General features: G+C 39.9%; 2 protein-coding genes and 1 long non-coding RNA gene across 18 annotated transcripts in view; 2 read left to right on the top strand and 1 right to left on the bottom strand.

Annotated features, from left to right (window-relative positions):
- heatr5a (HEAT repeat containing 5a) overlaps positions 1-8,713 on the top strand; it is a 97,925-nt gene extending 89,212 nt beyond the window's left edge. For 5 of the 10 annotated variants that reach the window (XM_064336112.1, XM_064336140.1, XM_064336156.1 and 2 more), the window contains 3 exons: positions 1,024-1,178; positions 1,900-2,113; positions 5,509-8,713. In XM_064336112.1, coding sequence (XP_064192182.1) covers positions 1,024-1,178; positions 1,900-2,113; positions 5,509-5,810 — 671 coding nt within the window. In that variant the 3' untranslated portion in view covers positions 5,811-8,713. The remainder of the gene's footprint in view (positions 1-1,023; positions 1,179-1,899; positions 2,114-5,508) is intronic. The other 5 variants (XM_064336130.1, XM_064336150.1, XM_064336164.1 and 2 more) reach the window with 2 other exon arrangements.
- Positions 329-25,864, bottom strand: LOC135255292 (uncharacterized). Its single transcript, XR_010330147.1, has 5 exons — positions 25,691-25,864; positions 14,381-14,547; positions 4,602-4,674; positions 2,917-4,402; positions 329-2,166 (listed from the first exon to the last, which is right to left on the bottom strand). It is a non-coding gene; the product is annotated as an uncharacterized LOC135255292 (long non-coding RNA).
- Positions 24,657-27,920, top strand: part of hectd1 (HECT domain containing 1) — a 58,009-nt gene continuing 54,745 nt past the window's right edge. For 4 of the 7 annotated variants that reach the window (XM_064336064.1, XM_064336055.1, XM_064336091.1 and 1 more), the window contains exon 1: positions 24,658-24,911. The gene's annotated coding sequence lies outside the window, so the exon portion shown is untranslated. Of the gene's footprint in view, positions 24,912-27,920 lie in introns of all 7 variants that reach the window. The other 3 variants (XM_064336044.1, XM_064336081.1, XM_064336100.1) reach the window with 1 other exon arrangement.

Raw genomic sequence — 27,920 nt, forward strand, 5'->3', positions numbered from 1 at the left:
GTTCTCCTTTAGTTAGCAATGAAATCCTGAGTCACAAATGTTAACAGGTAAAACTATATATTTCCTGGATCAGAAACTTCTTGACCACAAGTGTACAAAATCTGAGTGTGATATGAAGAACTACTACAGATGTAAACAGTGTACCCTGGTGTCCCTTAGTGTATCCAAATCTATCCAAAATGCCTAAATGGTGCATTGCTGTAAATCATAAAATAAGATTTTGTGTCATTAAAAATCAAATGTCAACTAATGGATGAGATAATTGTCAACAAAACCATTTCACAAACAGATTGTCCAAGACAATAAATGACCACTGAATCCTGAAAGGTACATATCTACATGTATATTTATTCCATATTTTGTCGCAGATATGGATAGTAGAATGTCATGGTGTAATTAAACAGGAATTTGTCTTATTTCTCTATTCAGTGAGCTGTATCGGCATACCTTCGGGCTATTATTGATTTTAACAGAATACACATTTTTGGTGGTGAAAGATTATTTTTATGAACTCCCATATAGACGCTATTGTTCAGTGTGTCATGCTTGGGGGCTATAGTTGGTGATGAGACTGCGGGGGAGGTGCTTGTTAAACCTACACGACAACACGACACTTAGAAACTCTGTATTTAGCATTGTTGTGGAGTATCGTGCATTAATAATCCTAGAACAGATTTTGTTGTTTCCACTGGTTATTATGGTTGTAGAAGCAATGAATGTCTGAGTTGAACAATCTCAGGACGCTGATACCCTGGCCACTTGGGGGCTCGCACAAAGGGGTTAAGAAAGTGATTTACCTCGCCTTTAACACTTATCTGTCCACTGCACCATACAACACCTTTTGCACAGTAGCATACCATTACACACATAAAACAGAGTACTCCATCAAACACTGTCATGCTCCCTACACTGTGCTTATCCCAGTGTAAAATATCTTGTCAACTATGCATATTTTGCCACAGCACATAGCCTCTTGTCACTTATGTGATTGTAAAATAAATGCTCTGTGTGTTTATGCCCTAGTAGAGGAAACAGGACACACAGTAGATGATGTCAGCCTGCTGACAGCCCTCACAATCTTCCTATTGTCTGCGGGCCCTGAGGTCACCACTGTGCAGTCACTGCAGACCTGCTGCATCAGTCGCTTTAAGGCCAGCCTGGAGTCCAAGGATCCTGCAGTAAGTCCCACCCTCTACATCGGCTTGTGAACAGGGAGGCTTCATAACAGTGCCGGCCACATGCTGGATACATGCGGTCATTTCCAGAGCTGTTTAACCCTGAATGCTTGCCACAGAGCATTTCCCTGGCAGCTCTGACAAGTAATAAAGTATAAATATAAATATAAATAGTAATAAAGTAATAAAGCTCTCATAAGTATAAAAATGATAAAAGCAAGAATGTCATCAAATGGCCTTTTCTTCTTCATCTTTGTCACCTTCACCTTCTTTGTCTTCTTCCCCCACTCACTAATATGATAAATATATGAACTTCCAGGTCTTCGTGATGGAATTAGTTATTTTTGTAATCTATTTGTGTAATCTCTTTTGGTGTCTCAAAAGTCTTAAAAAGAGAATCCACTGTTTTAACAATTTTATCTGGTCCTAGCTCAGATGATTTGGACTGTTAGGACTTTCCTATAGTCTTATAAACTAAATAAATAGGCAAGGATAAGTCTTGAAATGAATCTGTATAAATCTGCACTTTAGAAATATTTTTAAAGGAAACTTGTAATTGATATATGTTTTTGTAGTTACCTTCCAGCCATCCATGTTCATGTGCCAAACTCAGCCTTCACAGTAATATTTAATGTTTCAGAAACTGGTAAAAAAATAAAAAATGTGTGCAGCAGTTTCCCTGAATAAATGAATGAGCATCAGATGGACTGTGTCCTCTCCCCAGGTCCTGAGCCGGTGCTTCCAGCTACTGCTGTCAATGTTCCAGAGCCCCACAGAGGGCGTGGCCAGGCCGTTTATCCGTGCACTGGGCGGGGTGCTGGTGGGGCACCTGCAGAGCGTGGAGAAGAGTAGGCCCCAGACTGCAGGCGAGCTGCACGCCGTGCAGGAGGGGGTGCGGGCTCTGGAAGGTCTGGTGTCCGCTGCCGACGAGGAGCACCGTGAGTGATCACACTGCTACTGTCACAGAGTGCCTCACAGTTCTGTACTCTTTCTGAAATAACATAATTATAGAGCATCACATCATGTGACATCATGGCACATGAAGTATTCATACTTTATTAGTCTTGTTATATACTTCTTGGTACTTATTCATGATTAAATGTGTAAATACTTGCAGGCCTTTCTAGTTGGAATGAAATTCTTAGATGTTCACATGTTTATCTCCATTAGCTACTGTAAGGACAGTATCTGCTCTTCCTAGAGTTCACCTCGATACAGACGGGTGACAAATTAAATGAAAACCTGAATAAATGTGTGGAGAAACATCATAACGAATGCAGATGCTTTCATACAGGTGTACTGCATGATACAATTAAGCAATTAATATCTTATCATTCTCTGTGGCATGTATTAAAATGCTAAGCAGGCCCAGTTGACCTCAATTTTTGATCAAGATGGCAAGAGGAAAAGATCTCAGTAACTTTGAAAGAGGGTTCATTATTGGAGCACGGATGGCTGGAGCTTCAGTCACAAAGACTGTTCAACTGGCTAGTGTTTCAATAGGAACAGTGACTAAAATGACATTTTCATTTAGAACTATAGGAAAGACATCCGTAAATAGGGTCAGAAATTGTGGTTGACGATGACCGGGATGCTCATGCATTAGTAGAACGGTAGAATGGAATGAAGAAGAAATTCAATCTATCACGGCAAATAATACGGGTTAAGCAGGTACAGTTGAAGTAATGGCTAACAGGAATAATAGAAGACTAAATTATATTGACCAAGTTAAGTATAGTACAGTTTAGAGGGGCTGGGTGATATATCTGGAGCTCCAGGCTGCATCAAGGCATGGGCAGGGGCGGAACAGGGCTGGAGCGATCCATGACCAGGGAGTTAGTGACAGGGCTGGAGCGATCCCGCAGAGGAAACAGGCTGGAGCGGTCTTTGAACTCCGGGTGAGGTAGGGGCAGGAGCCCCAGGGAAAAAAGAAATGGAGAAGATAAGTTTAGGCACTCTAAAGACAACACACAGAATAAATGTATCTAATGCCACTACTGCACTAAGCTACCTAGGGTGTCAGCTCTGTAAAGGCGACCTTACACTTGACACTAAGCTACGTACCCAGCCCAGACATCTGCATTTACCTTCATAAACTCCATGATTATACTTGACCATTTAACAGGATATCGGACTACAGGAATGGCTAACTATCGGATTGACTAAAGAGGTTTTAAGCCTACACTTGGACAAAGTGGTCTGAAGCTTGTACATACATAGGGTTAGGGTTTATATGCATAAATGTATATCTTCAAAAAACAATGAAGTTGATTAGGTATCACATAAATACCTTGTCTTTATACTGTTTTTGTTTGAATACAAGTCAAAGTAAATTTACAAACAACTGCTTTCTGTTTTAATGTGCATTTCATTTACTGTCCCAACATTTTTGGAATTGAGGTTGTATATTACATTTTCTGTAAGTCAACTTTTTAATCATAACCCATCAACACCAACTGATTTTTCCAGCCTGTAGAGGATAATATGGTGGTCTGTGGTATCAAAGGCAGCACTTAAGCAGGACAAGAACAGAGATACAGCCACAATCATCATTTTAATACGGGGAAAGATCAACATGGTGGAGTCTACTCTGCAGTTTTGAGAAGCTAGCAGACATCTGTGCAGGACAAAATGTCTGCGCCTAGGCCTTTTCATGACCTCTGATTACCCCATACTGGTGTTGTTAGTGCCAGAATGAATAATAATTTGGGAAAATTTACATTTACCCTTAGCCAGCACTTTCAGATTTGCCTTGATGTCGGTCGCTGTAGCACCAGGAATACAGTTGACTATCGTTTATAAACTCACATTTCAGACTATGGAGGGGGTTGAGTGTGTACCGTAGGCCTTTTGCCACAACACATCCTTCTTACCATGAAAGACTCATCCTGTTGCCAAGACAGTACTAAACTATGTGTAAAGGAAATGGAGCTGGCATCCAGATGGGCCGAAAATGAGTTTAAGAATTCCTCACTTCATCTTATTTGTTGAAGAGTCTGGATGCGAGCTTCCAATCTTTTCTGCGAGTTTAGCAATAGATATACATTTATTATAAGTAAAATTACCACTAATGGTAACTAAATGTATTGCACTCCCAGAAAAGGACAGGTAAAGAGGAGGGAGAACGGGGAAGCACATCATGATTACGTTTACTTACGTATATGTGAAGAGTTGCAATAAGCAGGCAAAATGTTGGTCTGTTTGGCTTCTTGGATCAGGGTATGGTTCTGTTCAGTAAAGCACAGACAATCCACAATATTGGAGAATCGGTGATAGGTAACTAATATATTTTCACATATATTCAATAGTTAAATATAGTAATATTTTAAGGGTAAAAAAGGTGATTATGTTCATTAAAAAGTACTGCACAAACAGTCCAAAGCGTGCCTCTGACTCAAAAGCAAACCATAGTAGAGAAATCATTACCCAGCTCATTACCCGCAGGATCTTCAGTCTATCCCTGCTGTGGCTGTCAGGGCCTACAGGTGGACGGGGCTGTCTGTCAATATCACAAAGACAGAAGTGGTTTGCTAATGGAGTTCCAGAAACCTAAACACAAAGCCTGTCTTTGCCACTGACCACAAAGCACTGACAATAGCTCCATCATTGAAATACCTGGGCAGCATCCTCTCTGAAGACATTGATCACAAATTCCAAAACCAGATCAGCATACAGCCGTCACATCCAGTCCTTATTCGGGTGGACACTGTGGCACAGTGGTTAGCACTGTCACCTCACAGCAAGAAGGTCGTAGGTTCGAATCTCGGCTTGGGGCCTTTCTGTGCGGAGTTTGCATGTTCTCCCCGTGTTCGCGTGGGTTTACTCCAGGTACTCCGGTTTCCTCCCACACTCAAAGACATGTATGTTAGGTGCACTCCTGCAGTTGCCCTTGACCAAGGCACTGGCCTCAGAACTGGAGTTGGTCCCCGGGCGCTGCACTGCGGCTGCCTACTGCTCCTAAGTAACTAGGATGGGTCAAAATGCAGAGGACTAATTACCCCAGGGGATTCAATAAAGTATATCAATCAATATATCATGGTGAAGCCACACTATACGCGGCGACGGCCGCCTGGCGCCGCGCCACGTCCCCACAACCGGCTGTTTGTGGGCGTCACCTATTCTTTACAGGCAGTTGTGTTCTTTAAATGGTGATCTCTCAACCTTTCTGGTATGTTCTTTGTCGAGTTCGGGGATCGCTGTTTCTGATATAAATTGGTGAGTGGGTATGTTGTAACGTGGCTCCATCATTCTCCACTAAGCTATATAGCTGCTCCTTATTTTGTTTGATGTGTTCCCTGTCTGATGTTGGCAAATTTCTTTTTGTGTCCCATAGGTCCCCAGCTGGTGGCAGTGCTGCTTGCCATCCTAATCTCCTTCCTGCTGGATGAGAATGCGCTGTCCTCGGCCCCCCCAGCAACTCGCACCCTGCACGACTCTGCCCTGAGGGACCTAATGCGCCTTGGGCCGCAGCACCCCTCAGTCTTCAAGGGCCTCATGACCACATCGCCCTCAATGAAGGCGCGGCTGGAAGCTGCTGTGAAAGGCAACCAGGAGAGCCTGAAGGCTAAGACAGCCACGCACCAACCTGTCAGCAAGAGCTCTCCCAGCATACAGCTCAAGACCCAATTCCTGTGACCGTGGCACCCCACTCAAGACCCACTTCCTGCGACCCTAGCACCCTACTCAAGACCCACTTCCTATGACCCAAGGGACACTCAAGACCCACTTCGTATGACCTTAGCACCCTTCTGAAACTGTACTTCCTGTTACCCAAGCACCCTACTTAAGTCCTACTTCCTGTGTCCCTAGCAACCTACCTAAGATACACTTCCTGTGACCCTAGCATGTCTCTGAAGACCCAGTTCTTGTGACCCTACACCCTACTCAAAATGCACTTCCTGTGACCACAGTATGCCTCTGAAGACCTACTTCCTGTGACCATAGCGCTCCACTCGAGACCCACTTCCTGTGACCATAGCATGCCTCTCAAGACCCACTTCCTGTGACCCAAGGGACACTCAAGACCCACTTCGTATGACCTTAGCACCCTTCTGAAGCTGTACTTCCTGTGACCCGAGCACCCTACTCAAGACCCACTTCCTGTGACCCTAGCATGCCTCACAGGACGCACTTCCTGTGACCCTAGAGCTGCATTCAAGACCCACATCCTGTGCCCTTAGCAGCCACTCACTACCCACTTCCTGTGACCCCAGCACCCCAGTCAATACCCACTTCCTGTGACCCCAGCATCTAGATTAAGACCTACTTCCTGTGACCCCAGCCTATCGCTTAGGGATGTCAAACTGGGGGGTGTGTAGATTTTTGTGGTTTACTTTCAGTGAACCCCAAAACAAGTTGTGTGGATACTTCAGTCAGCAGACAGTGCAGCCTTCCAGGTCTGGATTCTCACACCCCGGTCTGGCTTAAGACCAACTTCCTGTAATTCCAACACTTAACTAGTGGCCTTTGGAGAGCAAGAAGACATGCTTGAACACAGATGTAGAATCACTTCACTGTAGGACAGTTCTGTTAAAATAACACTAAAGGCACATAATAGGTTTTCGCTCAATACCATTAGCGGGCAAAAAGATTTTTTTTTAAATCTTTGCCTATGTTATTTTGTAATCCTTAAATTTGTAATAAAATAGTGTTAACCTCTGTGAGAAGAGAAAAAACTGAAGCAGTAGAGGTTTTAAGTGGATTGGTGGCATTTCACAAAGTTATCCGTGAGGGGTTGAGGGATTTGTAGTACTGCATAGTTGAACCAGATTCTGTGTGTCAATTGGAGTACTGTATCTGGGCTCTTCACAGGTGGTGCTATAACCAGTAAACATGTTCTGCCATGTCACTCCTGGTGTGCTGACCCCACACCCCACCACCCATGGTGCTGTAACACACTGGTCTGCACAGTTCTTAATCAGTTACATCCGTGGAGGGCAAGCAAAGAAACTTGAAATATTACTGTTGAAGGTTTGTCTGCCTTTGGAGAGTGTTATGTGTTTTAGCTTCAGTCTGCCTTGCCTCTGCTTTGGGCCAGTATTTCTATATAGCTTAGTTGGCATGGAGCAGAGCTCCATTGAACATGTCAGTGCTACTAAATCATTTCAACACAGAAATTTTAGATCATCTGTAGGGAATCAGTATAATATACAGTACTGCGCTAGCCCAAAATTTTTGGCCAATAATGCATGCTTATGTTTCAGTTGCAAAGTAAAAGCACTAGTGAAAGAAGGTTTCGGACACCATCTCTACACCTCCTGGACACAGGCTCATATTAGCTGCCCTTGGTATGGCATGCTGCCTTGTCTGTTGCGTAAGCAGCATTACTTCCGCCAAGATCTAAGAACTGTTGAGGTGAACAGCATTGATACTCTTAATCCATTAAGCCCAGAGAGGGCTCCATGAGCTGTAGACATCAGAGTCCAGGCCCATTCAGAGGCTAGCCTTATAACTGTAGCATTCTCAGGACCTCTTCAGTCATTCAGTCTGTATCCCCAAGCACTCCGCTGTCCTCAGGGCACCACCATCATCAGAAAAACGCAAAGACCTCATCTCATAAAGGGCTTAAAAATGTATCCAAGACTCAATGGACCCAAGTGAAGTGGCCAGTTGACCGTGGAGTGGTGGTGCACTATTTCTCTGGCCTTTATGTAGAAATAATCTGTGCTTCAGCTGCAATTGGCCTTTTAAAAGCACAGCTAGTTTCTTAAACTGCATATAAAATCAGTTAACAGTTATTCCCTTTCTTTTTGTGTTCACAAATAACAGTGTAATCACCACATAGATGTAGTAATGGTATTACACCTCTAACCTCTAATCTTTTTTCCTGAATAATTATGCAAAAATTACATTAATTGTAGAATTGCTACACTACAATCACTGAGCAATCAAAGACGCAATCAAATTTGCATGTTGCCACATCCCATCTGTGTTAGGATTTTAGTTTTTAATTCAAGCTCCTCCTCTTAATTTTGTCTCAATTTGTAATCTGAGGTTGAGCTCACGGATTGAGAAAATGGCAGTCAGAGATAAGGAAAAGTTATTCTGCCCACTAATTGTATGTGTGTATGTGCAGGATATCATACATTTATAGATATTGTTGTATAAAATGTGCATTCTTAATGTGATGTCAGTGTTGAACATGTGGCTGTAATCATCCAAACAAATGGAAGGGTAATCGATGAAGTATTGTGAGATGATTTTTATACTGATTGTTGTAATGTTATTTCCGAAGAATGATGCCAGCTAAGTAAGGCATTGGCCTGGCATTTTTAGTCCATAATAAACGAATGTGGGAAATTGTCTCAATAAGCATGAAGTTTAAGGGAAGAGTTGCTCATGTGCTGCACACATATTTTTTCCAACTTTAGCACTTTGATTGCTGTGAGAATTATGTAAAAACTGTAGTATTGGCAGGCTGTACAAACATTTGTGCAGAGCACTGTAAATTGTACAGAATAACCATTTGGGCTATATCTTATTAACAGTTTTGTTTTCTAATATACATGAGGAAATAAAGCCTAGCATTCTCTCTTCCAGGGCTGGAGTACTGTGTTTATACTGAATTATTTTGGTACCTTTCCGTTTGTCTCCTGCAATGCAAATAATTTACCACTCCATGAAGTGTGGGCTACAGGTATCGTGTCACTATTCTCTGATTGCATGAATTTTTGCTTTACACATGAAAATGGCCATGCCCAACATAAAGCGTAGATGTTTGGTGAGGCAAACGTAAATACTGACGTGTGAAGAGAGGATGTAAGAATGAATGATGGAGAGAGGTGTAGCGTATACAGCACTTCCATATTAACTACGCCTGGTTTAAGTCTGATATTGTACTTTGAATCTAAAATTTGGTCAGATATACAATGAGATCCATAATGTTTGGGATGAAGACTTTTTTGGCTGTATACTATCCACAATTTTAGATTTATAATCAAACATGTCACGTGGTTAAAGTGCAGATTCTCAGCTTTTACTTAAGATTATTTTAATACATTTTGGATTTACAATGTAGAAATTACAGCACATTTTATACATAGCCCCTTCATTTCAGAGCAGCATAATGTTTGGGATAAGTGGCTTCACAGGTGTTTATGATTAGACAGGTGTGCTCAATTGCTTCCCTAGTGCGGTAAGGGAGCATTCAGTATCGAGTCTTGATTTTTGGTTTTGATAGGCTTTGAGTCCGTTATTGGTGTTTGTTAACATGAGAACCAGAGTTAATGCTAATGAAAGTCAAGGAAGCCATTATGATGCTGAGAAATAAAAAATAAAAAATGTCAGAGACATTAGGCCAAACCTTAGCTTTACCAAAATCAACCTTTTGGAACATAAGAAGAAGGAGAGCACTGGTGAGCTCAGTAATCGCAAATGGCCTGGTAGGCCAAGGAAGACCTCTGCGATTTCTGACTAGAATTCTCACCATAATGAAGAAAAACCCCTGAATACCTGTCTGACATCAGAAAAACACTATTCAGGAGACAGAAGTGGATGTGCCTATTGTCAGCAGAATACTTCATGAACAGAACTTAAGAGGCTGCTCTGCAAGATGCAAACCACTAGCTGCAAAAACAGGATGGCCAGGTTACAGTTTGCTAAGAATTACCTAAAAGAGCTTGGCAGAGTTATGGGAAAAGATTGTGTGGACAGATGAGACCAGGATTCACTAGTATCAGAGTGATGGCTAGAGCAATGTGATGGAGGCCCAAATAAACTGCCCAAGATCCAAAGCACTCCCCCACATCTGTGAAATGTGGTGGGGGTGTTGTGGTTTGGGCTTGCCACAGATACTGGCTCATCTGACTTCATTGATGATGTAACTTGATAGCAGCAGCAGAATGAATTCTGAAGTGTACAGAAGCATCTTACACAATGTTAAATCAACTCTTCACAGGTTTGGTCCCACTCTGGAATTTGGGACCAAATGTTGTCTGTTAAGAGTTGAATTTACACTGAGTTGAATTAACATGGGACATTTTCCTGTGTACTTTCTCATGCAATGTACAGCACTTCATTTACACTAAGACAATGATCCTAAGCTTGCTGATAAAGCAACAAAGGAGTTTTTTAAAGCCAAAAACTGGTCATTTCATTCACCAGCGCTGAATCCAATTGAACGTGTTTCATATGCCGAAGAGAAAACCTAAGGCAACTAGCCCCTGCACCAAGCAGGAGCTGAAGATGGCCACAGTACAGGCTTGGCAGAGCATTGTAAAAGCTTATACTCATGGGTCACAAACTTTAAGCAGTCATTACTTGCAAAGGATAGGCAACAAATTACTAAGCATGACTACTTTCATTTGCTTAACATTAATACACTACATGGCCAGAAGTATGTGGACCCCTGATATCCAACATGTCATCCAAAATTATGGACACTGATATGGAGTTGGTCCACCCTTTGCTGCTATAACAACCTCAATTCTTCTGGGAAGGCTTTATGCTAAATGTTGGAGCACTGCTGCAGGGATTTGCTTCCATTCAGCCAGATGAGCATTAGTGAGATTGGGCACTGATTGGGCAATTAGGCCTAGCTTGCAGTTAGCTTTCCAATTGATCCCAGAGGTGTTGGATGGGGTTGAGGCCAGGGTTTTGTGCAGGCCAGTCAAGTACTTCCACACAGATCTCGACAAAACCATTTCTCTGTGGACCTCACCGTGTGCCCGGGGGCATTATCATGCTGACAGGAAAGGGTCTTCCCCAAACTGTTGCCACAAAGTTGGAAGCACAGAATCATCTAAAATGTTGTTGCATTAAGATTTCCCTTCACTGGAACTAAGGGGCCTAGCCCAAACTCTGAAAAACAGCCCCAGACCAAGGGGTGTCCAGAGACTTTTGTTCATATAGTGTATGTCCCAAAAATTATGGTGCCCTGAAATGGTGGGTATGTATAGAAAATGCTGCGATTTCTACATGGTGAAGCCAAAGGTTATAAAAAATACCCTTAAATAGAAGCTGAGAATGCACACCCACATTGTTGCATTGCATATATAGAATTGTGGAGTCCAGAGCCAAATCAAGAAAAAAAGCCTTTTTCCCAAACATTACTGAGCTCACTTTATGATTTCATTTAGTATTGCAATACAGAACTACAATGTACTCACACTTCATAGTAACACACTTTTCAAAACTTTTGTTATTGTTGGCAATAACTAGGAGCTTGATTCTACGTGGAGTCCCACAGTGCACAGGTAGACATAGTAGTCGTAATTCTTTTGTTAGTTTTTTTTTTCTTTCATCCTTCTAAAAATCTGTGTTCAAATCAAAGCTGAATGTTTAACAGTGTTTACAGACTGCTGCATTTCTGACTTATGAAGTGTTGAAAAATTATGAATAAACAATGCAGTTTTGTCCATATAATTGTGCTGTTCTCTTGGCCTTATTTTTTAATCAGCTGCTTGACCTAATAGCATTATGTTTATTACTGCCATCCATTTTTCCAGTATATTGAGCAAATGGTATATGGAATCCCGCAACTGAAGTGTCACAGATTCTTGGAGTATTCATTATACTAACAACACAATTCAGGGGGAAGGTAATGCTAACGGTCAAACAGACAAGATTGCAGACTGAGTCTATGGCTTCATACTATAAATATAACGAAAAGTGAAGTGACTTTGCTGAGACTGAATCCAACTGGATCAGGACCTGGGCTTGTAACTGCAACTTCTGCTAATTAAACATTAGTGGGGCTTTGGCATTATGCCCCAAGCACTTAATAGCTTCAGTAAATTCAGCTGTATACAAACACCAATATAAAGTCACCCTGCATAAGGGGACATATACTAAATGAATAATGATAACATGCACCCATGGTCCCTGTGTATGGCAACATGCATAAAAGCAGCTATAAATACACAGGATAAAACATTCTAAAATGACCACGATGCAAAAATGGTGATCATTAGGGCACACACGTGACAATTGGGCAGTTTATCATTGCAGCAGCTGACAATTGATTTGTAGTGATTTTCTTTTTTTTTTTTTTATGGATCTCTACAGGCCCACTATGTAGTTTTGGGCCAGTACTTTAGGATTTGGGTCTAGATGTAAGAAATTAAGCCTACACTAAGGCCAGATTTACTAAGCAAATCATTGCAGCACAAAACATTCGCTATATTGCGGCTCTGTTGCTTTCACAGATACCAACACATTAAGGACCGATTAACAAGACTCTTGTACACATTTGTTCACAGTTTTGACCCCCCCAAAAAAAGGGTCAGAAACAATATGGGATGTCTACACATCCAGATTACAAGGTGTTAAGAAATGGGTATGGAAACCCGGCATAAATAACAAGGGAACCAAAAGAAAAATGAAACTTACATTTACAGATCAGGAAATGTAGGTAATGGTCAGCGAGGTCCAGCTTTACATATTATAGCATAGGAGATAAAACCGAGATAAAAATTTGGAATTAAATTAAATACCAAATAAATTATTTACGTAGGTACACTGCCTGGCAAAAAAAAAGGCGCACACACTTATTTCGTTGGACCGCCCTAGCTTTGATTACGACACGCATTCGTCATGGCATTGTTTCGACAACCTTATGCAATGTCACAACATTTATTTCCATCCAGAATTGCATTAATTTTTGGCCAAGATCTTGTATTGATGACGGGAGAGTCCGTAAAGTCTTCTCCAGCACATCCCAAAGACTTTCAATGGGGTTAAGGTCAGGACTCTGTGGTGGCCAATTCAGGTGTGAAAATGATTCCTCATGCTCCCAGAGCCACTCTTTCACAATCTGAGCCTGGTGAATCTTGGCATTGTCGTCCTGGAATATGCCCGGGCCGTCAGGGAAGAAAAAATCCATTGATGGAATAACCAGGTCATTCAGTACTCAGCCGACTTCATTTTATTGCCACATAAAGTTGCTGAGCCTAGACCTGACCAATTGAAGCAACCCCAGATCATAACGCTGCCTCCAGAGGCTTGTACAGTGGGCACTGTCCAAAAAAATCCAAACGGTGAATTTTTTTGGGCCAGGCAGTGTATAATTAAATGAAAAGTTGAGGATGCAAAGAAAAGCTGGAATGATGTTTGGCAGTGTACAAAAAAGGCAGGTGGTGGTCCAACTAAGAAAATAATATTTAACACCAATAGAACAGGTGGAAAAATACCTGCAAAATGAGTACGTCATGGAGGTGGAAGGAATAAACATGGATGAACTTGTGTAATGTTCATCCATGGAAATACTGTATTCACAATTTATTGCATACCCAATGTTATTCTGAGTGATCACCTTTATTCTATGATGAAACATTTCTATTTTGATGAGTGGTCATCCTGAAAGAGGAAATGCCCCCATTCACAGGGCACAAGAGGTCACTGAATGGTTTGATGAGTATGAAAATGGTGTATCATATGCTATGGCCTTTGCAGTCACCAGATCTCAACCTAATTGAACACCCACTATGGGAGATTTTGGACCGACATTGGACCGTTAGACAGTGCTTAAACATCATAAAAACACAAATTTAGGGAATATCTTTTGGAAGAATCCCTCCAGCAGAGTTCCAGAGACTTGTAGAATCTATGCTAAGGTTCATTGAATCTGTTCTAGTGGCTCGTGGTGGCCCAAAACTTTACTAAGACACTTAATGTTGGGTTTTCCTTTAATTTGTCATCTGTCTGTAGATATTGCGACCTTGTAGCAATTGATTTTGAGTCCAAAAAGCAGTCTGAATCCTTCAGAAAATCTAGCCCTAAATGCCTCATCACATGAATCAACCATTGAGGATTTATAAGCATTTTTGTGAGAAGCTACACCCAATTAAAGTACAGACTGTATAATGACATCGCAACCCATGCATCTCACTTGGCACACTTAATTTAAACATGCTTCTTGTTTTGGTATTATCAGATTTGAAAGGTTTGCTCCTCATTCCCTGCCAGAATTGGCAATCAGTTATGGGTAATGTTGCAGTGTTCTATTTGACAGCCTAAAATTAGTTAATAACAATTGAACAAAAACTCGGCTGAGTTGACAGGCCTTACTTGTGATTAATAAATGTTACAGGAAAATGTAACCTCATAGCTGTTCTTTTCTTTGCCATGTTGATGGCATTCATCAATGCTTTGGACCTAATTCAATCATTGGTGCACATCATTCCAACTCCCTGTGTTCTATTTGCGGTGAGGCAGTGAATCGCAGTAGAAAGGTCTGTTCATGTATCCACTGCAACAGGTGGACTCACCTGGATTGTTGCTTGGGAATGACTCTGCGGCTCCTATGGATCTACCCTCAGTTCCAATTTTGTGAATGTGAGAAGTCTGTTGAAGATCCAGGTTCTCAGACCAGACCCAGGCGGACCAAGTACAGGGATCTGCCATAGCATTGATGGCACTGTTCCACCTGGGGTTCCTGTTGACAGTGCACCAGAGAACAGTTTGGGTTTCTTGCCCATAATGAAAGGAGACCACAGCCTTCCAGATGCAGCTTCTGCCCAAGATGATTTTTCTTTGCAGCAAAATGGAAGTGCTCATAGCTGTGGTCTCAGGGACATCTTCGGAGTCGAACGTATAAACTTTTTTAACCCCTTTGCCACGCATCCCTGGCTGGATGACTATCACTTACCTTGAGATTAATATCGATAACTATTCCATAATACGATGCAACTGAAACCGTAAAGGTGGAGGTGTGGCTATCTAGGCTATAAAGACCCGATATTGCTTTCAATATTATAATGAATTTATTTAATAATAATAATATGGAAGCCGTCTGGGTGAATATTTTAATTCTTAAATGCAAACCACCAGTTATCGGAGCTCTGTAGTCAAGCCAACAAGCGTAGGTTATTCCACTCAGACTATCAGAGATCTAATTCTGGTGTCTGATAGATCATAGATGTCTCAACGTAGTGTTGTAAAACTTGGATTTTAGACTTAAACTTAGGACTCTATTGGCCACACTAGGTGAAAATTCGTTTTTCAGCTTCACATATACATACGTTAAAAACATAAATAATCACCACTCACATTTGAATCTCATTCAACATTTAGACCTTCAGATAACAAAATAAAATGACATAAGACTGGTTCATCGGTCCAGGATTCCATGATCAGTAGCACAAGTTCTTATTGCACATCCCTTATACTAAATAATAAATATAAAATAGAGTATAAAAAAATTCTGTTGTAAGTTATGTTATTATATGATACCTTTAATTACCCTATGGTTTTAGTGATCATTTCATGATTTACTGTACAAGAAAGATACAGAAAATGCATTTCAATTGCCATAACACTGTCAGACGCAGAGCCGTGAAGTGGTACAAAGGCAAGTAAATAGGTCCTTCTAGATCAGAAACACTCGTTGGGTTTAGGATATTGACAAACTGTGGCAATCTGTGGCAAAATCTTTTAAGTCCAGTTTTTTAGCTGTGGACAAGATTAGAGAAGAGCGACCAGAGAGACCAAGAAATCATTTTATAAATTGAATATGAATCAACATAAAAATAACCCAAGAAAGCTATGGCATACTCTTAAACAGCTGGGTCATAGTAACAAGGTTAAAGCCAAGAACAACAATTTTGTTACTGAGGCTAACTTTGAACCTATTTTAAATAAGAAAGCTGTCTCCAATCACTTCAATTAATACTTTATATTTATTGCTGATCACTCTGGGGTTTATGGGGAGAATAAGGTTGCAGCTTTTTACCATGAGAAGGGTGTAAACGTACTGTACATTAATTAGCCTTTTCACCAGTGTCACAGATCAGTGGTTAAGATGATTTCTGAACTTCAGAGCTGAAGGGCTACAGGACTAGATAATATTCCAGCTCAATGTCTGAACGATGCAGCTGAATAGATTGCCCTTTGTGTTACTTACATCATAATCTTTCTATTTAACAGGTGCCTGTAGATATGAACCACGGCTATGGTAATCCCTCTCTATAAGGAAGTAAGTATGGTAGCTACAGACCAGTATCCATTTTAAGTGTTTTAGCCAAGATTCTTATAAAAGTTGTCTATGAACATATAGAGGATTACATTGAAAAACACAATTTTTATTTGATTTGCAATCTAGATTTTGAAAAGCCCACTCCACAAACACTTGTCTTTTATGTCTCACTGATTTCATTAGGAAAGAGGAGGTACATTGATAAGCATTTGACACAGTTGCATTTTACATCATAGCATTCTGCTTTTCAAATTAAGAGCTCAAAGTTTCAACGACATTTCAGTTGATTAGGTTAGGGAGAGACCAGGTGGTAGATGTTACTGGTACTTTTTCCTAACCCTAGGGGCATCAGCTGCAGGGTCCCACATGGTAGCATTTTAGGTCCCCTCCTCTTTTTGCTACATATTAATGATACTGTATTTCAACAGCTTGCTCATGCAAATTGATTCAATATACAGATGACTCCACAATGATTGTGTCTAACAAGAGCAAAGCCACTGTTTAAAAGAATCTTAACCAGAATTAGTCAGTGGCTTTTAGACAATAAAGTCTCCCTTCACATGGGGAAAACTGAATCCATTTCATCAGTCTCGAAAAAAGCTCCCTGCATCCCCTGGCTTTAACATTAAGGTTGGTAACTCCAAAGTTACAACTAAAACATCTGTTGAATACCTGGGTTGTGAATTAGATAGATGCTTTACTGGTGAACCCATGGCCTTAAAGGAAAATCAACCAAAGGATTAAATTCTTAGCAAGAACATCAAGATTTTTAGACAAGGAAACTCTAACAACTCAGTCAGTAGCTCTAGTACAGTGCCAATTTGATTGTCTGTACCTCATATTTTTCTAGTACTCCTCCACATCTCAAAAAAAAAAAAATCTTCAAACCTCTCTAAATAAATTGGTAAGAGTTGTTCTTAAACTCACCCAGGAACCCATCTGGACCCTATGCATTTCAAGAAATAAAGATTGCTAACATGAGAGGATAGCTCAAATCAAGCTCAGTCAATTTGATAAAATAGTTCATAATGCTGTTCTCAAGTATCTTTCTAATTACTTTTCATTTCTCAGAGACATTCACAATTGCAACATTGGAGCCAGGGAATCTGACTTAGAGTACATGTTTTTCAATTCAAGAAAAACTCTGAGAAAAGCTATTTTTATATACAGAAGCAGTTGAGAGGCATGATCTTCCCCAAGAGATTAAATCAATTCAGTCTAAAAATATTTTAAAATAGAGTTAAAGAATGGATGGTTTGCTCTGTATGCCCTTAATTGCATGCTGGCAATAGTTTTTACCTGCTGCCCTGCTGCTTATTGGCCTGTCTTTGCAGGTGCAAAATTGTTTATATGTAAAGCCTACCTTTGCTTAGGCTGTGCATGTGCTTTGTTATGCCTGCAAATGTTGTACGTGCTGTATATTGCTTTGATTTAATGCTTATGCATGCTATATTGCTTGTTCATGTAGTGTTTGTTCATTTACACTTTTGTCTGGAAATTTGAATTTAACCTCTATATGTAATTAGCTTTTTCCGTCAAAGACCACTTTGGAAATAAGTGTATTAGCAACACTTTCATGTGTCAAATGTACATGCATGCTGCTTTTTAACATGTATGTTTTTTTTTTTATTCCCATGATAAATCAATCAAACAATAATGTCCGCTGCATATCTTTGTCCATCAGTTGAAATCAAGACTGTTAGTTTAGTGTTAACTCCTGATTGCAATTGCTTTTTTAGAAAACCTCATTGTGTTGCAAAGTGTTACTGACAAATTTCTTTTCATTAATGTTTGTTGAGATACAGACATCAGATAAGGGCTCATTAAGCGTGGTTCCAGGCCCTCCAACACTTGCTGGTCATTTAAGACAATGATGAACTCTTGCTCACTGGAGAGAGAACACAAGTGTGTGAGGGCTCAAGGGTAGTCTTTGGGACAGAGGGAAAGGTTTTACGCCATGTTTACACCAAGGATCATCAAGCAATGACAGTGGGTACTGTTAAAAACTGACCGTGATTAAATTCAATCACAATATTTAAATGTTACAGTTTCATTTAATTTCAGTTCATTTCCTTAAATCCATTTCATTCATTTATAAGAATGCCATGCTCTGCTACAAAACATTTCATTATATTGAATATCCTATTTGTAGTTTTTGTGCATATGATATAGCTGCACTTTTATGTGTGTATTAATCTTGCAGCAAAACACTAAAAATATGCTCCTACCACATGTGATTGTCATACTGAATGCAGTATGTGAGTGTGGGAACATTGATGCCAATCATCGATAAGAGCTCTTGACATAATATGGATGACAAGGGGGTGTAAAGTTATATTTGTTGAACAGATGTTAGAAAATTAGAAGGCTGTGAGGCTGTAAATTGAGAACTGCTTTGGAAAAATGGTGACCCTAATCAAACAGCTACAAATGATTTATGAACTTATGAAAAACCAGCTTGAATAAATTACTATTTCCAGAGAAAATTAAGAAAATGGCTGCCAAAAATGTTACTTCAACCCAAAAAGAGAACCCCAAAGGTTTTCTCTTAAAATTGATGACGACATTGAGAAATATCTTCAAAATTTTGAGTGTACAGCCACATAGAGGGCTGGGCAGGAATGGGCAGGCTTATTTGCTCCCTTGCTCATGACCAAGGCTTGACAGGTGTTTCAGGACCCAGCCTGTTATGGTTTTATCATATTTAAATTTTTTCCATTTAACAGACACTTTTATCCAGATAGACTTGCAGAGCTTACATTGTTTTTATGAATAATCTGAAGCATATCAGATACCATGCTCATGGGTACAACAGCAGTGCCCGGCCTGCCAGTAGAACCAGTTACAAGCCCAGTTCCCTAGCAATTATTCTACATTGCAAGTCTCAGGCCATAGTTCCAATGAAGCCACACAACCCCAAATCACAAAGACGTGGCTGGTGACTTAACAGGGAGAGTCTTCAGTGTTGGATAAAATTTTAAGGGACAATTTTCGCAGTGTTCTGCCATCGGACATACAGAAAAATACAAAAAAAACAAGCCACTATTTTATTTTTTTAATTTTTTATTTAACCTTTATTTACCCAGGGTAGGTTCACTGAGCATGAATGCTCTTTTGCAGGAATGCCCTGCTTCACACTCATACACATTCACCTCTGGGAGCTGCCCAGTACAACCACAATCCTCTATTGTTGGCCACTGAGCAGCTCCACTGGAGGGAGAGAACATTTTTTAGCCAATTAAATCAGGGGATGATTAGGTGGCAAGTTTTTTTTTTTTTTTTTTTGCAAGAGCCAGATCTGGGATTTTAGCCAGGACATGAGGATGATGGAACTGCTATGGACCTCAAAACCTGAGCAACCCTAAGCCACAACTGAGAATAAAATGCAAAAGAAACCAAAGGAGTAAGGGACAAATAAATAAATGTATATTAAATATGTTAATAATAATAATAATAATTGGTAGGCTTGTAGAAAGCTTCCATTGAGAGGAAACAAACAAAAATAGATTTTTTGGCCATATTTGGCATTTGAAGAAGAGTGATTATGTTGAAAAGAGTGGCAGTGCTGAAAACAAAATGGTTTGATCTTTAATTGCACGGTGTTGTTTTACATTTACTGGTGCTCTTGTTAAGGTTAATAGATCATAAACTCCAGTCAAGTACAAATACATTTATTTATTTATTTATTAGTCAGGGGTAATGCACAACCACAGATTTAACTTCCAGGCTAATTCACATTTGTAATCGTTGGGAGGACAAAAAATCAAGCCAGAACATTTACTATTATCAAACTGGGAAATAAATATTCAACTTGAGAGTGATATATATATATATATATATATATAAATGGTTTAAAATGCTCTATTATTGTTCTAGAAGGGTCGGGGATCTCTTAATATTTTCATGATTGATTTGCTATTAGCCACATTTTTAAGTTAGCTTTTAAACTGGCAAAATTGTTGCACTCACTTACATTGCTTGGTAAAATACAAATTTGGGCAGCCACTTTAACTGTAAAAGCTGTTTGTCCAAATTTAGTGAATCTATACCGAGCTGTGCTGTCACCCCTGGTGGATGCTTTTGTTGTCCTGGTTTGTTCTTGCAATATATGAGAAACTGGTTCAGAAAATGGTGGCTGGTCAAGGTCATGAATGATCTTCACAGTAGACAGGTACTGGGAAGTCATAGAAAACTGTCAAATCTAAATTATATTTCTTTAGGATATTGCAGTTGTGCTAGGAGTTTGATTTCTGGTCCAGTACTTTCAGTACTCATTCATTGCTTGTGCTTTATTGTTCCTGACAGGAAGCTCAAACTTTGCAACAAATGGATCTATCAACCAGACAATGGTGCCAAGCATACCTCAACAGCAACCAAAAAATGGTTAACTGACCACACAATCCGTGTTTTGCAATGGCTATCTTAGTCTCCAGGAACGAGTCACAGATGCTACTTCTTGAGGGGAGAAGACATATTCACGGGCTAACTCATGTCTCTGAACTCGGCTACACATGCACAGATTACTTAAAATGTTCTACGTAGAAATATCCATGGGTTTGCACAGCAATATTGTTTTTCCTTCATACATAATCACTTTTGTGCAGAAAAGGGAGAATATTATTGTTTAGTTTTTTCTTTCATTTTGAAAGGTCTCCTTTAGCACATCATGGCCATCTCACATGTTCTGTATATTTAAAAGTAAACACTACTCACTTAGCACTCACCTTGTGATATATAGGCTAGCTATAAAGTTTACCCTAGACAGCGCATTCCCAAATGTTAGACCGATATAGATTGGAAGGTGTATTTGTTTAATGGCTGCTACAAGTCTAGATATTGCACTTGCACTATTGCACGTCACCATACCTGCAATATGGTGCTGGAAATAACAAGTATTAAAATAGCTAAATTGTTAGGAAGGCGTTGTCTCATGTGAACTTTAATTTAAAAATAAAGTTAACCACAAGAGGAAGCCAGGTGCCTATGAATAGGCATAACATGCACTAGAACAATGAAATAGCTAATAAATGGTTAAAAATGATGATGGTGTTTTTATCTGGTGAATATCTTAGTTGCAGCATTACATGCAGTGAAGCATTTTTCTGGTTAGGGGTACAGTATTTATTAAGTTTGAAAATATTAACGTAGCATTGTTATGTAGGCTAGATTGCAATGACATGGCTGACTGGCTTCACGATACCAGTCCGTAAATGCAGTTTTCATAAAATGGCATGCCAATTTACAAATGAATATCTGGTTTTAAAAATCTATGATCTGTCTGTTGTGATATTATTGTTACATTACCACCATTATATGTCATCCTGGATGAGACCACTCGCATGCGGTTGGGAATGGTTCATCATAAGATGAAGGTGATCACTCAGAATAACGTTGTATTTATTTGCAGTGACCCTTCCCTCTAAGGGAACAAGTGGACCCAAACCATGCCAGGAAAATTCCCCCCTCATCATAACATAACCACCAGACCCCCTCACTGTAGGGGTCACGCATTCAGGCCTGTACCATTCTCTAAGTGTACGTCACACATGCACTCGCCAACTTGTCATGAATATGGTGAAGGATGACTCATCTAACCATATCACTTTTTTTCACATCTCTGTAGACCAGTGCCTATGGTTTTTGCACCATTGAACTCTCAAATGTGCATTTGTCTTTGTAATGAGGGGTTTATGCACTGCAACCCTACTATAATATCTCTCTCTCCGTAGTTGTCAATGGATTGTTCTTGCTGACATTGTCTTATCACTTCCTGCATTGCCATTCTCAGTCACATGCGGAAGTGTTGCTCTCTGTTTTTGCTTACATATCGCACTAATGCATGACCATCACAGTCATCAAATGTGCGCTTGTAACCACAATTTCCAATTCTATTTACTGATGTCTTTCCCATCAATCTAAATGAAAATGTCACTTTAGTCACTGTTCCTATTGAAACACTAGCCAGTAGAACAGTCTTTGTGACTGAAGCTCCAGCCATCCATGCCCCAATAATTAACCCTCTTTCAAAGTCACATATATATATTCCTCTTGCCATCTTGATCCAGAATTGAGGTCAACTGGGCCTGCTCAGCATTTTCATAGATTCCACAGAACATGATAGGATGTTAATTGTATCATGCAGTACACCTGTATGAAAGCATCTGTTATGTTTCTCCACTCATTTATTCAGGTTTTTCTTTAATTTGTCACCCATCTATAGCAGCAAAGCAGAAATGTATTGGTCCAAGCAGCTACTGCAACATGATACAGGAATCCGCCATGTCCACACTCCTTGAAAAAAGTTCATGTTCCAAAAATGTTGTCAGACTTTAGCCTGTAACATACTTTATGCAAGGAACACATGCAAAAATACAATGAGCAATGCAAGGGGTGTTTCTCACGTTCCTGTGTAGAAAAATGAGTGGTCCAAAATTTGTAACGAGATCCAAGCGTGTGGTGCGTAAGCAAGGAGCTTGCGTATGTCTCATGTGCATTGGCATTTGCATTTCTTGTGTACAATATGTACCAGGCCTTATGGTTCATGAGAGGAAGATCTTTAAGTATTATTTTTTTCACATGAAAAACTAGCAAAAAATGCTGAATATTCTATTTTTTTAAGTGCCCATGTTTTTCAAGAAATCAACACCATTCAAGATTTGACTTGCTGCAAGTCAACCATGCCCATCTAACAACACTATGCATTTTCATGGATTTATACTTTAAAGCTCAGCAAGCCACAAACCTGGACACCCCTGAACACCATCCATCCATCCATCCATTATCTATACGTGCTTTAACTGGGCAGGGTTGTGGGGTGCTGACATTGTTCATGTTGTTGACATGACCAAAGTTTTGCCTTAAAGAGACCTTTAATTCAGAACATTTTTCAAGGCTGAAGATCAAGCCTGGAATTAATCAGACCAAGAATCATTGCTGTGACTTAAGATTGTATGCTAATTTTCATACACTGAAATATGTTTGGCTGTCATTTCGCTGTCTTAAAACCTATACACTTTTCCTTTAGTCATACATTTAGTTAGACAGTTGAACAAATTGTTCTTGTTCCAAATGTTATCTTGATCAGACTTACACTTCACGAGCAGAAACCTTTTAAGTATTATTCTTTCTAATTGAACAATGGCCAACAATGTAAAATATCCTTTTTTTTTATAGCAGCCATGTTTTTCAAGCTATCGACACCATTAAAGTTTGGTCTTGTTCAGAACGATCCGCCATTCGATTCAGAATGTGTTTCAAGGCCAAAGATCACATTTGGAATTAATTACAGTGATTATAATGGATGTTCCCAATATGGGTCAGTGTGATTGTCTCACCATTCAGCCATTTTTTGACGTATCATCTCTTGCAATTTAGTTAGGGATTTGTACAAAGATGGTTCACACCAAATCTGACATCGACCAGATAGATGGTTTGAAGAGAAGAAGATATAAGCCGTTTGCCTGGAAAAATGATGATAACAATAATAATAATAATAATAATAATAATAAAAACAATAGGGTTCCAGCTGCTTGGACCCCTAATATGTATGCAAGAGTGCAGGGAATCGGTTGCTGAAGCAAACACACTAATAACAAGCATGCAAGAGAACAGGCAGTGGGTTGCTCAAGCAACCACACTTATAAGTATGCAAGATAAGAGGTAGCGGGTTGCTGAAACATCCACACTAATAAGAAGAATAAGAATAAGTATGCAAGAGAACAGGCAGTGGTTTGCTGAAACAACCACACTATGAAGAATAAGAATAAGTATGCAAAAAAACAGGCAGTGGATTGCTGAAACAACCACACTAATAAGAAGAATAAGTATCCAAGAGAACAGGCAGTAGGTTGCTGAAGCAACCACACTAATAAATATGCAAGAGAACAGGTAGTGGGTTGCTGAAGCAACCACACTAATTAAATAATTAACTTGTTATTTTTGTTTTCTTATGCAGTCCGTTGGACCCAACTGAGCTTTTAGCTGAAAAGGCAGACGTTTTCAAAAGTGGTCCGACAATGGGCAGCATACGTTATAATAGTTCCATATAAACTAATTTTCCTTGATTTGAAACTTTTACTTCCTGTCCCTGTATTGAGATATGGTGAAGAAAGTAGTCTTTATTGAGATAAGGCACTGGCTTAATCTGGAGGATTTTACAGAGTTGCATATGCATTTTATTTAATCTGGCCCAGTGTCGGCAATGGTTTTCCATACCTGCCTCCAGCTGGATTTATAACAGCAAACGTGGCAATAGCTTGTAACCCTACTCTGAGTGACCCTATTCATAGCACAAAGAGTAACTAATAAACTTATTTAGCATAGCACAGTGTAAACAAGGTAATAGATAACATGTTCTGCTTTTGATTCATGCAAAGTTCTAATAGCTATGTCATGATCCTATTTATTTGTAATGATATTGTCTGACTTCTTTATGGTCTCATTTTAATTATGCATTTTTATTATTTGCCTAATAAATTTAATCCATTGAGGTTACGTGCTTTATTTAAGTGGGGCCAAAATTGTAATTAAAATTTGGCGCCCCCCACAGACAGGCGCATTGCAGTCTGCTCATGACATGAATACAGTCGCTACAGTTGTGTGGTGTTGCTGAGCCTCGTGATGCAGACGTCGGGGAGCCAGAGACTCAATTCCCCTCGACGGCTCAGCATTTCGACTTGAACAATTAATTGCGTTCACATTCACTTTGACCTTTACGTCTTGAAGCGAAGGGGAATGAAATATTATTTATTATAATTCACCTTATTGTTTTTTCGTGTTTCATTCGCTTGTGTATACATTTTCTTCACTTAATCTGCTGAAAGACGGTGAGTGTTTATTCGTTCTGTTGGAGAGGGGGTCCGCCACACAGCGTAGGTTTCCTGCGTCGTGGGGCTGACCGAACTGTCGAGGCCTTAGGCTCTCTTGTAACTTTAGCTTCGCGGTTTGGAAGAAAATATCAGGCCAAATTTCGGTGGATTGTGGTAGAGATGTTTTAACAGAGTTAATCAAAACAAATAATGTTTTCATATAATTAGGATTTATTATTTTAAAATTCTGTGTGTAAATGATGATTGTTTTCTCACCAGATAGCCAGTTACATTAGATGGCAAACTGTGGTCGCGATAAATCCAGATGGCTGGTTAGGTAGCTAGCTAACGTGAAAAATACTGTTGGATGTTTTGTCCAGCTTCGCTAAACAACATAGATTTTTATAATACCCCGAGGTATTTTTGGCTAGATGACTAGCTAGTCAATATGGAAAATATAGTCTAATTAATCTTGGGTTAATACTGAGCTAGCTAGCAGGTACGTGTGAGGGGAAATGCCGTTTGCTATGTAATTTAATTGTTTAGATCGCAGGCACATACTACTGTTACTGTCTTGTTGGATAAGGAATTTTAACGTTTACACATTTATTTAGTATATTTCTGTTTTTGAACGACATTGTCTATTCAAACGAGCATTTTCGTTAAGTGTTAATATCTAAAATGGTGTAACTTAATGAAGTGTTGTTTTCGAGCTAACTTAATGATTAGATATCGCGATAGTTAACGTTAGGCTACGTATTCTGCTAGGCAGCTTAGCTAGTTACCTAGCTACCTACCTTGCGTGTTAGCCACGTAGCTGGCTGGAGGTGACGTTAGGGTCCCCTGTTTTCAAGAGTTAGCTTGTCAACATTCGAAAACTTTCTGCCCACTCTTTAGAACTAGCTACTGTTTTCTGTCTTGAGCTCGATCAGAATGAGTAGGCCTAATGTTCGTTGGCTACACTGTCTATTTGTCTGTTTTAGACCCCAAGGTAAATAACGGTGACCAATCATGTTATGTCGTCATATGTCATATTAACCCTGTCTAAGCTAGCTGGCTACATTTTCATAGGTACTGTTCACCTCGTTTACTATAGAGTCTGATAGCCAACCGTGAAGTCCTGTATTCCTCTTTGTCCTTGCAGTCACGTTGTTCATGCATACACGTAAAATCGAATCTACGATTTAAATTAGAAATGTGGTTTGTTGAAAAATACGTTATTGGCTACAGCTCTTGGCTATGGGAAGGATTTTATCCCCATCATTACATTACTCATTTAAGATTAGGAACTGTTAATCAGTATGAACGTACTGTGTATCTCTTCTGAATAATATAATTGAAAATTGATGTTGGGTACATATCTCAAAAGCATGTTTTTATGAGCGTGTTAACAAAGAGGTATGTTAACTAAATTTTCATTCATACAAGGCTGTTGCATGTAAAAAAAAAAATTTAAAAACAAGCTAGTAAATATGTCCTCCCATTATTTCCTGAAACATCTGGGTGTAAACTGTCACTTTTCAATCCTTTTCAGTCCCATTCTCTGTTAACAGTTTGTAAGAATAGCTGACTTGAATAGTTCCACTTTCAGATTTGTCTCACAGGTATGTAATAATCTCATGCCCCCAGTAAATGCTTTTTTTCTTTTTCCAAACGCTTACTACACAATGAATACTGTTACATGACAAGACTACTTAATTTTGAGATTCTACTGTTAGTTACCCCTGGCAATCTAGCAATGTTGAGCACTGGTCAGGTGTAGATGTAGTCTTCCCCTAAGGCCTGACCTGGATCAGTTTCCACTGTTTGTGAAGAATTATTGGAGTTGAGATCTAAACTGATCCTGGAAATATTTTTTTTTGTGAAAAGGACAACCCTAGCCCCTAATCTTGGCAAGGTCAGTTGGGACAAGGCATGAAGTTTTATGATATTCTCTGTGTGGTTTGATTTTGGGTACAGTCCACTGGTGCAGTGTGACCAAGCGTCCTGCATCTCTCCATAGAAGGCTTTTGAGAACTTGTTTGCCATCCTAGACTTGAGCAATACTCCTGAAGAATTTATGGTTGCATAACCTGCTGGATGGTACTGTGGTATCCTGTTTATTTATGGGCACTTGACCTGACCCCTAAATATTTTAATCTGTTAGTCTCATCAGCTTGGGCCTTGAGAATAAAGCAAAGAAATGTATGTCTGCTTGTGAATTTGGAGATAAACATGCATAGTCCTATGCCATCATTGGGTAAAGGTGTTACTGCAACTTGGCAAACAAAAGGCCAAGGCTTGAAGCAGAGAAGGCCTTCTGTGTTAAGTATGTGTAACACCAAAATTTAGATTTGACATGGGAGAAAAACGGACTTGTCAGTCCTGTCTTTGTTCCCTTTGCCGGAGGTGGCAGTGGGATGGAATGGGGAGGTCAGGGGAACAGCTGCAGCAGAATTAGTTGGGGCTCAGAGCAGAGTGTTGCATGCTGCTAATGAATAATGAATTTGTTGAGAAGAGGCGCTCTGCAGTTAAGTAGGCAGTATACTTCGTAAGAAGTAGAACTTTTTGAGCAAAAAGACACAATGAGAATTACTGAAGAACAAAAAGACGCGGTGTTGCGTGTTCTCACGGTGCAGTGTGCGATGGCCTGCAGGGCAAACTTTTAGAAAATGTCTTTCTTGTTCTCCGACCTCCCCCTCTCAGCTATTGGTCCAAATACCACATGGTTGGTTACGTCACGGTTAGTCTGGACGAACGCATGTACTTTCTGGGGCAAAAAGGAGGAGCCTCTGCTGCTGGGAGCCAGCGGTAGCTTCTCTATTGGTTAATCGAACTGTCTGGCCAGGCGGTTCCCGCACATCCTCTGTTCCGTGTGTGCTGCAATCTAAGTCCCGACTGAAACACACCAGCGAAACGGACAAAGCTATTGAGCTAACCCAAATTATCTGCGAAAAACAGAATTATGGACAAATTCGAAGAATATTTTAATTCTGTTATATCACAGACTTGCCAAATAGGCTACATGGCGTGACTTTGTTGAAGGAC

Source organism: Anguilla rostrata, chromosome 1, assembly GCF_018555375.3.
Source record: "Anguilla rostrata isolate EN2019 chromosome 1, ASM1855537v3, whole genome shotgun sequence".
NCBI lineage: Eukaryota > Metazoa > Chordata > Actinopteri > Anguilliformes > Anguillidae > Anguilla > Anguilla rostrata.